A 17,258-nucleotide genomic window follows, 5' to 3' on the forward strand; every position below is an offset into this window, starting at 1 on the left:
TAAAGATTCCCTACATTTTCATGCTCAAAGTATAACTTGTAGTTTCTTTGATCTTTATATGTAGAGCTTAATAAAATTTTTCTACTACCGGCTCCTTATCACCTGATACTAAATGATAATGAAATTCATTTTAATAGTTTTCTGATGAACATATAATTTTACCTCATCGACTAAATGCAAACTTGTAACTAATAAGATAGGTATACATGTTCATTTTTATGTAAAGGATTAAATCTTGGCTCAGTATTTGATTCTGTGGAACATATAGCATCTTTAATGTTTTTTCAGAGTTTATTGATAATCTTGATATCTTGGTGCTGAGTATGCCACTTTTAATATCCATATGCAGTATGAAGTAGCAAAAGGCCTTTTAGGCTTATTTCAGAAACTTTTGGAAATTTTGTTCTAACCTCAAGGAGAATTTTTTTTTTTTTTTAATGTATGAGTACACTGGTGCTTTCTTCAGATACACCAGGAGAAGGCGTTGGATCTCATTACAAATTGTTTTGAGCCACCATGTGGTTGCCAGGAATAGAACTCAGTACCTCTGGAAGAATACTCAACTGCTGAACTTGTTTTTCTTTTTCGTTTGTTTGTTTGTTTTTTGTTTTTGTTTTGTATTTTAAGGAGGAATTTTTTAATCAATATTTTGATTTGTTTTTATGAAACTGCAGTCAGAACTTGAACAGTTTAATAGCAACATCCTAGCACAATGATAATTCATAGATACAGTAATTTGATATAAACTAGGAATGCTGTTAGGAAGTTGTGAAAAGTCTTAAGCCATTATGTTGCAATAAGAACAGAAAACTACATATACAACAAAAATACGGTGGTTCATAACATAAAACTCTCAAACCCAAGTTGAGGTGTGTTTTAGGCAGGTTTATTGGTGTTATGTGATGTAATGGTGTGTATAGTACAAAGCGCATGTATTGTGTGTTTAGAACTAAGTGTAGAGTGACATTGCATGATCAGCATGGGCAGATACTGTCAGGAACACCTAGAATTCATTATATATTTGATTTTCTTTTAAGTTTTTGTCATTCAGGAGCATTTTGCTGTTATCACAGTTTTTGGGATTTCAGCATTTCATTTACATGATGTCATGTGTGGTTGCAATCCAGTTGAAGAAGCAATGCTTTATAAAGTGGCCCTTCCTCATTTACTTTGTATGTCAGTGTGGATTACTTATGTCAGTATCTTATTCACCTTTACTTAAGGAATTTCTAACAGCAAGTATGATTGTAGTATAGAATATATTCCCCCAGCTTACTGCTTCTTGTCTTTCTTCAAGACCACAGATGTCTTTCTTTTAAGGGTTCTGTTGTTAATCCATATGTGGAAAAATAGTAGCAATGAATAGTACATTTGCTTGGCCATCCCTGGGCTATGTTTCTCACATCCTCTTCCGGTAATGGAAGTTCAACCCTTCTTACTCTAATTATCTTGTCTTAGTTAGGGTTTTACTGCTGTGAACGACACCATGACCAAGACAGCTCTTATAAGGACAACATTTAATTGGGGCTGGGGTACAGGTTCAGAGGTTTAGTCCATAATCATCAAGGCAGGAACATGGCAGCATCCAGGAAGGCAGCCTGGTTCAAGAGTAGCTGAGAGTTCTGCATCTTCATCTGAAGGCTGCTAGCAGAACACTCACTTCCAGGCAGCTAGAATGAGGGTCCTAAAGCCCACACTCACAGTGGCACACCTATTTCAGCATGGCCACACCTTCTGATAGTGCCACTCTCTGAGCCGAGGAGCATTTACAAACCATCATACACCTCAAATTTTGTTCCTGACATAGTAGTCCAAAATTTTCTCCCAAGTCTGTTTATCCTCATGGCCTTACTTCTCAGCTTGTGGTAGAAGTCCTTAAGTACGTTCTTCAGAGGTATTTTCTAGTTGAATAATAAAGCCCAAGTTGAGTAATAGATGCTCACCTCGTTTTCAAAAGCCAGCAGTTGTGAAGAAAGCTGTAGGGCTTGCTTCTGTGTAAACATTTAGCATTTCTTTTTTTTTTTTTTTCTTTTTTGGTTCTTTTTTTCGGAGCTGGGGACCGAACCCAGGGCCTTGCGCTTCCTAGGCAAGCGCTCTACCACTGAGCTAAATCCCCAACCCCTAGCATTTCTGTAATAAATTATAAAGTTGTAGAGGGTAAGGACTCTCTTATAGTGATAATATATCCTTCCTACCATTCATTTTTTTTTTTAATTATCAAATTTATTTGTTATGAGTGTTTCACCTGCATGTGTGTCTGAACCACATGGCTGGTGCCCATGGAGGCCAGATGAAATAGATCCCTTTGAACTGAAGTTGCAGATGGTTTTGAGTTATGGCCGCTGGGAATTGAACTGGGCCTTCCGTAAGAACAGTAAGTGTTCTTCACTCCTGAGCCATCGGTTTGATTGCCTAATATCTTTTTGCTTTAACTTTAAAGGCTTCATCTCATTCACTTACTTGTTATGTGTGTATGTGACCGTGTGTAAACACATATTTATGGCATCCACAGATGCCTTGCATCATGCCAAGGGATCAGAGGACAACTACAGAGTCAGTTCACTTCAACACATTCATTCTCAGGCTGAACTTTGGTGTCAGAATTGGCATCGGGTGCCCTACCTGTTGAGCAATCTCACTTAAACCCAGACCTGATATCTTTGGTAAAATTAATTTTATTGCAATGTGAACTGTTGATAAGTTTTATCCTTTTCTTTGCATTAATGGAAAATACAGTAATTTTTTTTCCCTTAAAGGTCAGACTTAATGATGCAGAAAAAAAATACAAAGATATACAAGATAAACTAGAAAAAATTAGTGAAGAGACAAATGCACGAGCACCAGAATGTATGGCCTTGAAAACAGATGTCATTGCAAGGACAAGAGCCTTTAATGATGCCGAGGTGGGAGGAATCTTCTAAATTTGAGTAGTAAATGCTCTATTAAACATCATGACTGTTGTGTTAGCTTCTCCTTGTCACCCCTCCCTGCCAACACCACCTAGACAGGTTCTGTGTGCTGTGTAGACTTGGCTGTTTTAGAGCTCCATCTATGGACCAGGGTAGTTTTTTTGCATGATGTCATGTGGGGTTACAATTCAGCTAAAGATGCAGTGCCTCTTGGGATTAAAGGTGAGCCTCGCCAACACCAGGTCTATTAATTTGTTTTTTAAATTAGTGTCTTTTTATCCAGATCAAAATATGCTCCATTCACTCATTAAAACATGTTTCAAATGGTTATGGGTGTGCTTTGATGGAATGTGTATTTCTACATGTTACTAAAATGTGTTTAATGTTTTTTGTTAGGTTTTATATAATCGTTCCCTAAATGAATATAAAGCATTAAAAAAAGATGGTGAACAGCTTTGTAAAAGAATTGAAGAGCTGAAGAAAAGGTAGTACAATAAAATGGAATTTCCATAGTCACCTCACTGTAATAATTAGGCACTGTGGAGTGGTGCATCTTTGTGTTGATTTTAATGAAAACTGTTTACAGTAGCTTATGCTTTTTAAATCTTTTGTTTTTATTTAACATTTTTTTTGTTTGTTTTATTACTCTCCTTAGTACCGACCAGTCATTAGAACCAGAGCGATTGGAAAGGCAAAAAAGGATCTGCTGGTTAAAAGAGAAAGTAAAGGCCTTACAGGATCAGGAAAATACAGTCAATCAGGAGGTTGAACAGTTCGAGCAAGCCATAGAAAAGGACAAACAAGAACACGTCCGAATTAAGTAAGTTTGTCCCTTATATAAGGGGAGAGAACTTTTTTTGTGATAGTAAAAAAGATCCCTTTGAACTTGATTTGAGTCAGGGTCTCATTGTGTAATCCTGACTGACCTGGAAAGCACAGCATAGAACAGCTTGACCTCTAACTCAGGTACACCAGCCTCCCAAGTGCTGCAACTCAAGGCCTGTGCCACCACACTGGAAATGATAAAGAGGTAGTAAAAGTATGTTTCTAAGACTTACATTTCAGCAACGTGGGATTCCCAGTCCATTATTGTTGCATCACTTTTTATGTGAATTTGAGAACTGCTGGCTACTGTTTGGTAACTCATTTATTTATAAATAAAAATCCCATTTTTAGCATAGCAAGATTATTGGTTAACATGGAACTATTTTGGACAAAGCCCTAATATTTGTGTATAATTTAGCACATAATGTGTTTATATTTTTATATTTTAGGAGAGAAGATGTAGAAGTGAGACATACACTCAACTATAATCAGAGACAATTGAAAGAACTGAAAGATAGTAAAACTGATCGACTAAAAAGATTTGGTCCTCATGTTCCAGCTCTTCTGGAAGCAATAGATGATGCTTACAGACGGAGACAGTTTACCCATAAACCTATTGGCCCTTTAGGTATTTCCCACTACTTCTGAGAATACCATCAATATATATTCTTAGTTCTAGGAAGTATTGTATTTAAGCTAGCTGTCTAGGTATGTATAAGCTTTAATTACACTAAGGGGTTTTGTCAGCGGGGTAGGAGGGACAAGAGTCTTTTATCTAGTCGAGAACTCTTAATCCCAATCCTCCTGTGTCAGCATCCTGAGTGCCTCAGTTACAGGATGTGTTATCACTCCTGGCTCACATATTTAAACATAATGAGAAAGTCACTTTAAATACCTACCTTTCCTTTCCTTTTAAAGTCTAAAACAGAAGAGAAAGAATTTAGGGAAAGATTGTAACCTGTAGACATGAAGCCATAGGAAACAGAACAAAAGCAGCTCTACTCTCCGACTCATGTACTCTCTATAACAAGACTTCCTTCTCACTTGTTACTTCAGACAATGTGGTTTCCAGTCCAGTCCTCTTAGTTCCAAATCCCTGCTCATTTATTTTTATTTGTTTCTATTTAGGGTTTAGAAACTTTTTGGTCGAGTTTTTCTAGGGAGTGATCTCTCTGTAGGACAGTATTACTTAAGTGTTTATAAATCTTGTGATCTTTTTGTGGGGGATCACTTTTAGGTGCTTGCATTCATCTACGGGACCCTGAACTTGCATTAGCCATTGAGTCTTGCTTAAAAGGACTTCTGCAAGCCTATTGCTGCCATAATCATGCTGATGAAAGAGTACTTCAGTCATTGATGAAAAAGTTTTATCCACCAGGGACCTCTCGACCACAGATAATCGTTTCGGAATTTCGGAATGAGGTATATGATGTGAGACTCAGGTAATCAGATAAATACTGTCTCTGGTTTTGCTTACTTGTGTGTGTGGTTGAAAAGATGTTTCATAGGATGCTTGCAGAACTGTTTTCTTCTAAAGGGGATGATATCTAAAATTCTTATTATCTCTAGCTGACCAGTCCACTTTATACAGAGAGAGGTATGTGAGCTTGGCACAGTGGTGTATGCCTATAGTTCCAATTACTCAAGAGATATTTTGAATGTAGGACCTAAAAACCCACTGCAAAATTAAAACAAAAAAGAAAAAGGTGAAATAAAATAAATAAGAGTCCAAGATTGCATTTTAAAATTTTCTTTCCATCTTCACTTTTGTCAAAATAATACTATTTCTGATTATTTTGTAAGTCTCATACTACCTCATTCTTTTCTGAGTAAATTTGTGTAGAGACACTTAATTACCTTTGTATTTACTAAGCATTAGTAAAATGGATCATAAAATATAGGATATAGGTTAGTTCAAATGAGGGAATCATTAAGTTATGTTAGGTAAGACAGAAGAGGTGATAAATGACTAGCCTTTTAACTAATGAGTTTGTCTAAGGACAGAAACGCTTAATTGCAATTTCTTATGTTGAAAATGACCTAATGGACTGGTGACCTGCATGGCTGGTGGGTGCCATATGGGGAAATAGGAAGATGTTCTTTAAAGTTACACGAGGGAGGATGATGCCTCCATGAACCTGCTGTTGCTTGTTTTTATTAAAGATTTATTTCGTTTTTTAAACTATCATTAAGTAGGGGTCTTGGTTTGTACAAGTGAATAATAGTGCCAGAAAAGGGAGCTTGATTCCCCAGAGCTGGAGTTAAAGACAGTTTTGAGCCACTTGATTTCATGCTGGGGTCCTCTGTAAGAATGGCAAGCACTCTTCACCACTGAGCCTTCTCTCTAGCCCTTGTTCATTCATTTTGGGACCAGAAAATAGTCCTGAATAGTCCTGTTGTACGGACTGCTTGCTGTATGACCTGCCATGGGAGCCCTTGGTGAAGGGAAATCCTTGTCACTGCCAAACTATTATGTGGTTTTCCAGACTGTGTTAACAGAGACTTAGCAAAATAAAGTCTGATTTACTGTGAAAGGATATAAAGCTGAGCTAAGTTTGCGCAGTATATTTGAAGTTTCCTGAGAGGTAGGTGAGTTCTGAGGGCCTTGGGAGTTGCGTAGGAGGCCTGGAAATTATGCTATTAGAAAGTTTAAACTAGCTGCTGAGAATCACGGAGGAATTTGAATGATACTCCACTAAAAATACAAAGTCTATAGTAGCTGCAGGATTTTTTTTTATTAATAATACTTCTTTATAGATGTCAGTAAGAACGTCTATTTTTATTACAACTAAAGGAGGTAAGTTTTCAATGTGTAGGTGTGATAGGAGGAGAGAAGCAGTTGAAGATACTCGAGAAATTAGTACAAAGTGTGGTCTAAGAAAATGTAGAACTGGCTTTATGAAGTCTTCAGGCTTAACAGGCTTAACCTAGGAGGAAAAATTTTGGTGAGACAGAAATTATAGAAATTACAGTTTCCTAAAACAGGTCTGGTTGATGACACAGTCAGTGGTTTAGTTGGTATCAAGTATAAGGTGCTAAAGTACAAAGTTATTGAATCCCTGGAAGGATTTGAATTGTGGTATTTTTATGGTTGACTGGCTATTGCTAAGAGCCTTGAGTAGGTCTAATAATGTTGAGCTGACTTAAGTGTTCTGAAGGAGACTTGTGTATATGTGTGTGAAGAACTTTGTAAACTGTGGTTGAAATATTAATATAACAATGATATGTTTCAATGTAAAAAAGATCAGAACTATTAGAATATTGCCTGTATCAGTTACTTAAGATGTGCTTTATTCATTTAGGAAAGGATTGTTGGTTAGCAAGCTCTCATGACCTGCTTGCTTCAGTGGTGGGTTTTACAGCTCTGTCCAGCTTTTTATGTGGATACTGAGCATCTGAACTGAGCTTCATACATGCAGATCAAGCCTTCTTGCTGAGCCATCCCCTTTGTCGTTACTCAGTGAAATAACTATTGAGCTATTTAAGATGTGTCTTAATTAACTAGCCTTTATGTTTGTGTATAGTTATAGGAGAAATGACTTAGAAATTTTAACAGTGCAACTACTATAATCAGTTTTGAACATGATGGTTGTGAGTTTGGGTTTAAATATCTATTGCCTACTTTAAATTCTACTGGCCACTTAACTGTCTTTATGATATTAGGGAACTTGTTACACTCCCTGAATCATCCTCATCAGAAAAAGCAGGATAGAGTATGTTATAGTGGTTGTTAAGAGATTATATGAGCTCATATTTCTATGTGCTTAAAACAGTGTCTTAACTCTGATTTAATGTAATTGTTCAGCAAATAAACCTTAAAGGTTAAGTGTTCAAATATCAGATATTTTATATTCTTTATTGTCTACTTACCCATTAAATTACACATTTTGCTTTTTATATGTGTGAAATTTGCTTGTGTTTAAAGTTTGTTGAGTTGCCCTCCCCCTCTGTCTCCTAGAGCTGCATACCATCCAGAGTTTCCAACTGTTCTGACAGCTTTAGAAATAGACAATGCTGTTGTTGCAAACAGTCTGATTGACATGCGGAGCATAGAGACAGTGCTGCTGATCAAAGTAAGGCCAGTGGTTCATATACTTGCCATTTAATAATCTTCATAGCTTATTTTTTTCATAGATACGTTTCACTGTTATACTCCTATCTCATCATGGAAGAATCTATAGGATAATATAGCATTAGTTGGTTTGTGCAGTTTGTTTCCAAATGGAACCGTTGTCAGTTTTAGTTGTTTATAAAGTATTTCATAAATACATTATTATGGGAATTATTTCAATGTTTAAATAAAAATACTTGAATTTTCTTACCAGTGGGTAAAAGTTTTATGTGCACCAATCAGAAATGGTAGTGTTTTAAAAAATATATACTTTTTTATTCTAGAATAATTCTGTAGCTCGTGCAGTCATGCAGTCCCAAAAGCCACCCAAAAATTGTAGAGAAGCTTTTACTGCCGACGGTGATCAAGTTTTTGCAGGACGTTATTATTCATCTGAAAGTACAAGACCCAAGTTTCTAAGCAGAGATGTGGATTCTGAAATAAGGTTTGAATTCAGTGCTTCACTATTTTATTCCCACTGTCCACTTCGGGTTCCATTTTCTGTAATTTATTTATTTAGTGTTTGGTCTTAAAAATGTCTTTAACTAGATATGGAATTCAGCACTTACTTTGACAACAGTATTTAGGACCAAATGCATAAAATAAAATGTTCTTAACAGTTCTTCTACACATTAGATGTCCTTCTGCACTCTGTAACCTGTCCTCAAGCTGTAAGGATGCTCTGCACTAAGCATGTGAACTAGCGCTTGCTTGGGCAGCATGTATACTGAAATTGGAGCTGTACAGAGGAGACTTATGCAAAAGGAGAGATTATGCATTTGTAGCATTTCATGTTGAAGCAATAAAGATTGTACAGGAGCTGTATCACTGCTCACCATCGAGTTACAATAATTTTATTTTATTTTTTTAAATTAACAAGAGTCCAGCATGCTAGGCTACTTTCAGACACAGACTTCCTTATCTATCTTATTTATAGAGGTACATTGTTTGAGAGTGCAAGAAAGAAGGTCAGTTGATATAATTAAAATACTGGCCTGGGAGAAATAGAGCTGATAGAGAAGACAAATTGAGAACCTGAAAAAATAATATAAAAATCATGTCCTAATTATAGACAGGGGTTTACAGAAAACAGTTTTTGATACTATAGCATGCTTTTCCAACTAAACTAATGCCACTTGGTGAATTGATGGCTTCGGCATGAGTTAATGACTGAGGGTGTATTCAGGATGAATGAATTTCAGATAAAGGACTGCTGCTGCTGCTGTCCTGAGGAGAAAGGATCGTTAGTGGAGTAGCGTACTGCCTACCATGCATGTGGTCCCAGAGTCATCCTCCAGCACCACTCCAGAGGAAAGGAAGGAAGAGAAGAGGGGTCATCTAAAAAAGTGGGCCAAAATAAAAGGATTCTAAGTAACTTACATGTGGAAGAAAATGAGGAGTTTGTTGAGGTTTCTCATTTTCAGATATTGAATTGAAAAGTAGCATGAAGTTATTTCAAGGTTTTGGAAATTTAAGATTTCTTGATAGCGGTAGAAAAAAGATGGTGGAAAAAACAACTCACCAAATGGATGTTGTAGCACTTGGCTTAGTTTTTCATCTCAAGGCGATCAGTCTCCTGTTAGGGAAGTATGTATGATGTGTAAACAGACTCTTAGAGTGATTGTATATGTACAAGTATGTGTTTTAAATTGAACTTCATGGTAAACAATTTGATAGACATTACTGAAGTAGTATACTTTAGAATTTTCTTTCATTTGTTCCTTCAAACAAGTATTTAGTGCTTGCCAAATGTGCTAAGAGAGAGTGGGTAATTTATTCATGAACAGTGCTGTGGAAACCAGCAAACTACAGTGCAAAATTAGAGACTGATAATACATTGATCTGAGTCAAGCAACTTGTATACATAGCTCATGAGGTAACAAATGTTCTTTGTCCATGTGTAAATTAGTAAGGCAGAACACTGTAGCATTTGCTGGACTGCTGCAGAAACCCTTTGTGGTTTTTCTATCTTTGTCTTCTTTTCCTTCTATTCCATATATATTAGCATTATTTCTTAAACAAAAATTGTTATGCTATTTTTTAAAACTCCTCTTACCACTCTGTGTGTGTGTGTGTGTGTGTGTGTGTGTGTGTGTGTGTGTGTGTGTGTGTGCCTTATCCCCCCACCCCAACCCCCCTGCCCTAGCTGGTAAACATTCTTCCCCGACCACATTTGTTTTTCTATAGTTGTGAGGCAAAGTATCTCGTCCTGTTCATATTTAATGTTGCAGTATAGTCTAGCTTCTCATTGAGGGATTGAATCTTTATCCTGTTTCTGCTTCCACCTAACTCCATGCATAATTCCTAGAGCATAGAATTCATATTACAACACTTGATAATCAAATAAAGTAAAAGTTCTTTGGATGATCTTTTGACATTTTTGCTAGTTTTCACTAATAATAACTTCTTAATTTGATAGGATTAGAGAACTGCTTTAATGGAATAGCGTTTTGTAAATAAGTTCCTACAAATAAACTTTTCTTGTTGTAAAGGAGCAAGATATCTGAGAATTAAAGTATTTTTTTATCTTCTCTATCAAGTGACTTGGAAACTGAGATTGAAAATAAAAAGGGCCACATAATGAACCTTCAGCACCGTCTGTCTGCTCTTGAGAAAGATATTAAACGCAATGAAGAACTTCTTAAAAGGTGCCAACTACATTATAAAGAAATAAAGGTAAAAAACTAATAGCCTTTGGTTTTCCAACTTAACATTTCAGAGTTAATTATATAATTTTGTCATTCATCTCAGATATTTTGACTTCAAGCCAATCTTTAAAAGAACTTTCATTTATGTGTTATATTAATTAGGGTTTGTTTCTATTGCTGTGATAAAGCATCATGATCAAAAGCAACTAGGGGAGGAAAGGTTTGTTTCAAGCTTAAAGTTCCACATCAGAGTCCATCGTTAAGGAAGTCAGGGTAGAAACACAAGACAAGAATTAGAGGCAGAAGCTGATGCAGAAGCCATGGAGGAATGCTGCTTACTAGCTTTCTCTTCGAGACTTGTTCAGCCTGTTTTCTAAGAGCACCCACAACCACCAGTGAGGGTAGCCCTGCCCACAGTTAGCAGGGTTCTTCCATATCAGTCACCAATCAAGACACTGTACTACAGATTAGCCTGCAGGCTAGTTGGGTGGGGTAAATTAACATTTCTTCTTCAGATGACCCTAGCTTGTGTCAGGTTGACATAAACTGTCCAGCATATGTGTGTTGTATCTGTCAGTACTTTACATTTTTTTGAAAGTTAACAAAGTTTTGTTTCTTGATAATGTTAGGTACAGTTAAAAGCTACCTGTAATTTAAGGGAAAAGATTAGTAAAAATGGTGGACAACATTACAGTGCTTTTCTTAAAATAAGTGACTACATGGACTTCAAGACCTCCCGGGGATTATTTGGCTCCTTGGGAAACACTGGATTTTTATAGTAATCTTTCAATAATTGAAAACAATTGGATATTTTAGAAAAGCATTTGCTCTTCCCGACTCAACAGTGTGATGATTTTGAGTCCTGAAGTAGCTTTCTTCTGTCCTCTGTGTGGAAGGGGATCAGTAGTAAGACGATGGAGGCGGAGCGCACACGCGTGTGTCTCCTTCGGTTCGTTTAACAATGGCGCATCCCTCTTGTCAGCCGCTGCATGCTGCCGGGTTACATGCATAGTAGATCCTGGTGCTTTCATTATTCTTTCAAGGATTTTTGTTTTTTTAAATTCTATATACTTTTCTTTTTTAGATGAAAATAAGAAAAAATATTTCTGAAATTCGGGAACTTGAGAATATAGAAGAACACCAATCTGTAGATATTGCAACCTTGGTAAAATACTTTTCTTCAATTTAAATGTTAAAGAATAAAACAGTAACTTACTTAGCTTAGTGGCTTGTTCACAAGTCTCACTTTTAAGAAGATCCTTTAATTGTAGCTATTCTATGATTGCCATTGCCCTTCACAGACATACTAGATTTCATCTGAAGTATGGCTCTGGAATTCTCCATTCTGTGTATGAGACTTTCCTTGTGCCACATAGGTAAATGTTAGTTTCTCTGCAAGGACTGAGAGATCAGGACTGACTGTGTTTTCAGTCAGACAGAGTTGATTTTTCTGTATTTCATTTCCAGGTTTATGTTCTACCTTAATTTTTAAAATTTTTTTCTGTATTTTAATTTTTTAGGCATCTGCGACATTCTATTCAACTTTTTTTGGAATGCAACAGACTAGGCAAATAATTCATGTCCTACCTAAGTGAGTGGCACTGTATCTGTCACCTGTCGTAAGCCGTGGGCAGAACCCGACGGTTTCTGTGCCGCACAGCTTTTGGCTGTTGAGTTTTGTTAGTAGTCATGTTCCTGCTTTATCTTTATTGATAAACTACCTTAAAGACATAGGCTATGTCTTCACCGTCTTTTACTTAACCGCTATCCCATTGTCACAAAATACATACTGATATACACTAAGTGTATCATGATAATGTGATAGCTTTTGATTGTACTTTCAGGCTGAATATTTTTTTTACTTGACTGCCAAATGGCATTCCTTCTTTTGATCCTTTTTGTTTTACGTTTTGAATTCCCATTTGGAATATGCAAATACTTTGCTTGTTTGTTTATCTTAGCTCTGATTTTTGCTGTTTTTCTTTCTTCAGAATTGTCTATAATTCTTTTTCTTTTGGATAACTTGTATTTAATTTAACTCTATATATTTAAAATGTTATCAGGAAGATGAAGCGGAGGAAAATAAAATAAAAATGCAAATGGTGGAGAAAAATATGGAGCAACAAAAAGAAAACATGGAGAATCTTAAAACTCTAAAAATTGAAGCAGAAAACAAGTATGATACAATTAAATTGAAGATTAACCAGCTATCAGAGCTAGCAGATCCACTTAAGGTATTACATAATTGTTATTCTGTCTTCTATGTCTTTTATGCTAGAGCTTATTCAACAAACTCATTGTAGTTTGCCTTAAAGATCCTTACTGGTCAGATATAAATATAGACATAAATTCTTGAATTAGGTCAATTAATAGAAAATAGTCTGCTCATGTTTTTAAAAGAATATATAATGAGATCATAACCTTAACTGCTTGTTTATCCACCAGAAGCAGCAGAAATAGGGGGTGTCTTTGAATGCCTGTTGTTTTTGTCCCCGCCTGAATCTTCCCATCTTTCCTTTAGTTATTCATGGTTTAGCAGCTGTGAAAGGCAGTTTGAAGTAAAATGTTACTTAACCCAATTATCAACACATTGCAGTAAATTTGAGGCTGATTCCTTTGATGTGTTTTGAGAGAAAGTCTCTCTATATAAACTTGGATGGCTTTGAACTAAGACATCAGTCCACCTCCTGAGTGGTAGGGTTAAAGTCATGGCAGTGGACTGATTTTCTTTGACTTTATTTTTAGCATGTACTATTTATGACTAGATTTGGGGAATAAAATGAGCTGAATTAAATTAATTAATTATAAATTGATTAGCTAATTATAAATAAATAAATTAAACTGAATTTTAAGCCATGTTTGATAGGTTTGCTATCCTGTATCTTATTGTCAATGCCATTTCTATGAGTAATTCTTTATTTTCAGAATTTGAAATTTTATTGATAAAGGACAATTCATTGGTAAATAAATTATTAGGGTTGTACAATTTAAGCATTAAAGTATAAGAAAAACAAAAGATAATATTTACTAAATAAGAAAACAGGTCCTAGAGAAAATAAGCATTAACATACAAAAACCCCAAGAATGTAAAAAAGACAAAGTTAGTATTCTGTTTTAAAATAAGGAATGAAACTAGTAAATCTCAAAACTTAAAGAATATGTAAAATAGAATTTGGTCTCAAGAATTGCAGCAGTGCCAACAATAAAAGTGCGTAACATTTAAAATCTTAGGCTGACAATGAATTGAATAGGGTCACCTAGCACAGTCACGATGAACTAAAGCGGAGAAGAAAGAGTAACAGATAAGTTATGCACTCAGGAGACTTAGGAAAGAGTGAAGAGCAAGCTGTGTTTGGGCTTGTTTCATTCGTTCCCGTTTCTGCTTTGATGTGTGGCTAGGACAAACTCAGGGCTTTCTGTGTGCTGTGTAAGCACTGTACCCCTGAGCTGCTTCTCTCTGCTTACAGTGTATTTTTTTGTGCTCTGAGTTCGATGTTTGAATTCTCTGTGCTTAGTAGCTAACAAGCTACTGGACTTGGGAGTTCAGTAAGTTCAATAAAAGACAGTAAGAATTTTCTATCTTAGCTGTTTGCCTGGCTTCAAATCATTGAAAGATAGGAGCTGTGTCCTTTGGTAAACCTGTTTTTAATCAAGTACTAGCAGGAAGTTCCCCCCCCCTCCTCAGAATGTCACACTAACTGTCAGTCACAAAACCAAGGTGCTTATCTAACAAAGTAATTGAATTCCTAATCCTCCCACCATGATATATAAGTTATCAGCTGCCAGATACAGTGTACTTGCGGGTGGGTGTGTCCTCTGGGTCAGTGTTGTCTGGGGCGGTTGTTAATGATTCTCGACCTCTTGGCCAGTGAATGCTTTTTCTCACTGAAAAGTACAGCAGGCACTTATCCACCATGTTGTTTCCTATCTATTCCCCAAAGCTCCACCACATCCACGCTGCTGCTTTGATCCTTTCTTTATAGATTGTTTTGCCTTTATTAAAACAGGATGAATTAAATCTTGCTGACTCTGAAGTGGATAGCCAGAAACGAGGAAAGCAGCATTATGAAGATAAACAGAAAGAACATATGGATACCCTAAATAAAAAGAGAAGAGAGCTTGACATGAAGGAAAAGGAGCTACAGGTTATCCAGCAGTTTTGTTTTTGCCTTCCAAATTATTTTATCTACAGTGTAAATTGTTAAAATTTTTACAATTTTTCTAGTTTTTGTTATTCTTACTTTTTTACTGAAGCTGGATTTTTTTTCTCCATACATTATATTCTGATTAGTTTTCCCTCCCCAACTCTTCCTAGATCTTCTCCACTTCTCCCACCCAAATCTACACATTTTCTTTCCTATTGGAAAGCAAACGGACATCTAATAATAGTAAAACAAAAACTAGTCAGAATACAACAAAACAATGGAAAAAAAAGAACCAAAGAAAAGACACACAATTCATATAGATGTCAAGACACATTTTCACACACAGAAATCCCGTAAGAACAAAATTTGAAGTTATAGTGTAAAAGCAAAAGATCTCTAAGGTTAAAAAAGTCCAGACAAAGCATTAGAAGCAGTAAAACCTTCAATGAGTTTCCTTTGTGTTGGCCGTTTACTACCTGCTGGGCATGGGACTTACCCATGAGTGTGCCCAGTGTACCCAATGAGCCCCTTGGAGAAAACTAGTTTTTTTTCCTTTGTAGGTGGTTATCATTTGGAGATAGCTTCTGGCTTAGGCATGGAGCATTATGTCTCAGCCCTGGGACCTCATCTGGCTTAGATATCAGTCCTGTTGTGTGGAAGGCATTGGGGTTGGTTGGTTGGTTGGTTTGTTTGTTTGTTTGTTTGTTTGTTTTGTGTTCTCTATCCCCAACGAGTTAAAGTCTTTCTGACTTCTCTTCTGTGGAGTCCGTGATTCCTGAGAGGAGGAATTTAACAAAGACATCCCTTTAGGATGGTGTGTTCTAGGGTCTCTCACTCTCCGCACATTGTCCAGCTGTGGGTCTCTATTTGTTCCCATCTGCTGCAGGGGAAAGCTTCTCTGATGGTGGCTGAGCAAGGCACCAGTTGACGAATATATCAGAATGTTGTCAGGAGCCGTCATTATTGCTGTTCCTTTAGCAGAACAGTAGTAGTAGTGTTCGGGTTTCCCCCAGGTCCCTTGTCCTACCCAGTCTCAGGTTCTTGACCACTAGGCAGTCAGTGCAATTTCTGGGTTCCATCTCATGGAGTGGGCCTGAATTCCAATCACATAATAATTAGTTCATTCAGCTTTTGTGCCACCATTGTACCAGTGTATATTGTATGAAGGTCACTGTTGTAGGCTGAAGGGTCTGTAGCTGGGTTGGTGTTTAGTGTGCCTTTTTTGTAGTGTGCCTTCCAGTACCGTGAACAGTAGTCATTTGGGGTGAAGTCTCCAGACCAACCCCAGTTAGACTTCTCCATGTTCAGTGATTTGTGTAGGTGTTATCTTCAGCAATAGGGCCTTACCATCAGTTTGTGGAGAGCAACCAAGAACCTTGACGGTAGCCTGGGTTACTTGGTGGTTTCCAAGAGGTCCCTCAGGCCAAGAGTTTAATTAGATGTAACCCATTCCTAGAGTTAGAGGATTCATTTAGTGGCAAGCAGTGTTTAGTCGGTGCTTTTGTCTCTCTTTCACTTGGTGACTTAAGTTTTTTTCATGTATGTATGTATGTATGTATGTATGTATGTATGTATGTATGTTAAGTATCTATTGTAATCTTTTTAGTTTTTAATAAGTAGCTATAAAGTGCTGACATTAAGTGGCCTGCCCTTAAAAACGTATGCTTCCCTATGAAGTTTCCGTGCATGTTTCCTTTTGGTTAGTACTCTTCTGCTCCCTATTCTCCTTTGTCTCTCTGCTTTCCTTTCTCTCCTATACTCTTTTCCCATCCTTCCTTCTTAAGACCCTTTTTCTTCCATGTCATATTTCTAGAAAAAAACAAATTGTCTTTGAGTCTTTGAGTTTTTGTTTCCTACAAGGTGACATGTGCTTCTGTGAACTGACAGAGGACTTGGTGACTCTTGGAACATGAGGATTAACTAGACCAGATGGCCTTCCATTGTGTCTCAGAGGTTGAGAAAATGGCTCTCTCGGTTTGCAAACCTTTTTAAGGGCATGCCACTTAATGTCAGCGTTATGTCTGTGCGTTGCTGGGGTATATGCTGACTGAGTTCAGCTCCTGCCAGCTGTGCCTGCTCACAGCTAAACAGGCACTGCGTTTTTAGGGGATAATGGCAGGCAGTCAGTTCTGTTGTATGTGCTGAATTCCATCTTTGCTTTACGTCACAAGGAAAATGAGTGGAACTCCTAATTTGTTCCCCTATTTGTTTCAGACATTATACATTAGATTATGATATAAGATCTATATTATATAATAAAATACTTAGCATTTTCTTCACTGCATAGAAGCAGGAAGGTCTATGCATGTGTCCCACACTTGTCTTGTTACATGGGAAACTATCACCAGCCTCAGCATCCTCACATCACTATTTTACTTTTTTTTTTCACTAGGAAATGGTAGAGTTCTTAGAAGTTATTAGTCTTGTGAATGGGGCTATTCTTTTCTTTGAACATTTCTAATGATGTTTAACTTTGTCTCTTCCATGTAAAACATGGATAGAAACACTATTAATATGGGGTGGAGAGCTGGCTCAACAGCTAAGAGCATGCTAAAACACTTGAATCTACTTCTCAGCAGCCACACCAGTGTTAACAATGGCTATAATTTCAGCTCTAGGG

General features: G+C 36.8%; 1 protein-coding gene across 1 annotated transcript in view; it reads left to right on the top strand.

Moving 5' to 3' along the window:
* The window catches only part of Smc6 (structural maintenance of chromosomes 6), a 52,920-nt gene that overhangs the window by 19,282 nt on the left and 16,380 nt on the right, over positions 1-17,258 (top strand). The window contains exons 11-21 of the mRNA XM_032907479.1: positions 2,757-2,903; positions 3,306-3,394; positions 3,565-3,729; positions 4,184-4,362; positions 4,972-5,176; positions 7,693-7,807; positions 8,130-8,290; positions 10,386-10,521; positions 11,578-11,658; positions 12,557-12,727; positions 14,501-14,638. Coding sequence (XP_032763370.1) covers positions 2,757-2,903; positions 3,306-3,394; positions 3,565-3,729; positions 4,184-4,362; positions 4,972-5,176; positions 7,693-7,807; positions 8,130-8,290; positions 10,386-10,521; positions 11,578-11,658; positions 12,557-12,727; positions 14,501-14,638 — 1,587 coding nt within the window. The remainder of the gene's footprint in view (positions 1-2,756; positions 2,904-3,305; positions 3,395-3,564; positions 3,730-4,183; positions 4,363-4,971; positions 5,177-7,692; positions 7,808-8,129; positions 8,291-10,385; positions 10,522-11,577; positions 11,659-12,556; positions 12,728-14,500; positions 14,639-17,258) is intronic.

This window comes from Rattus rattus, chromosome 7 (assembly GCF_011064425.1).
Source record: "Rattus rattus isolate New Zealand chromosome 7, Rrattus_CSIRO_v1, whole genome shotgun sequence".
Taxonomy (NCBI): Eukaryota; Metazoa; Chordata; class Mammalia; order Rodentia; family Muridae; genus Rattus; species Rattus rattus.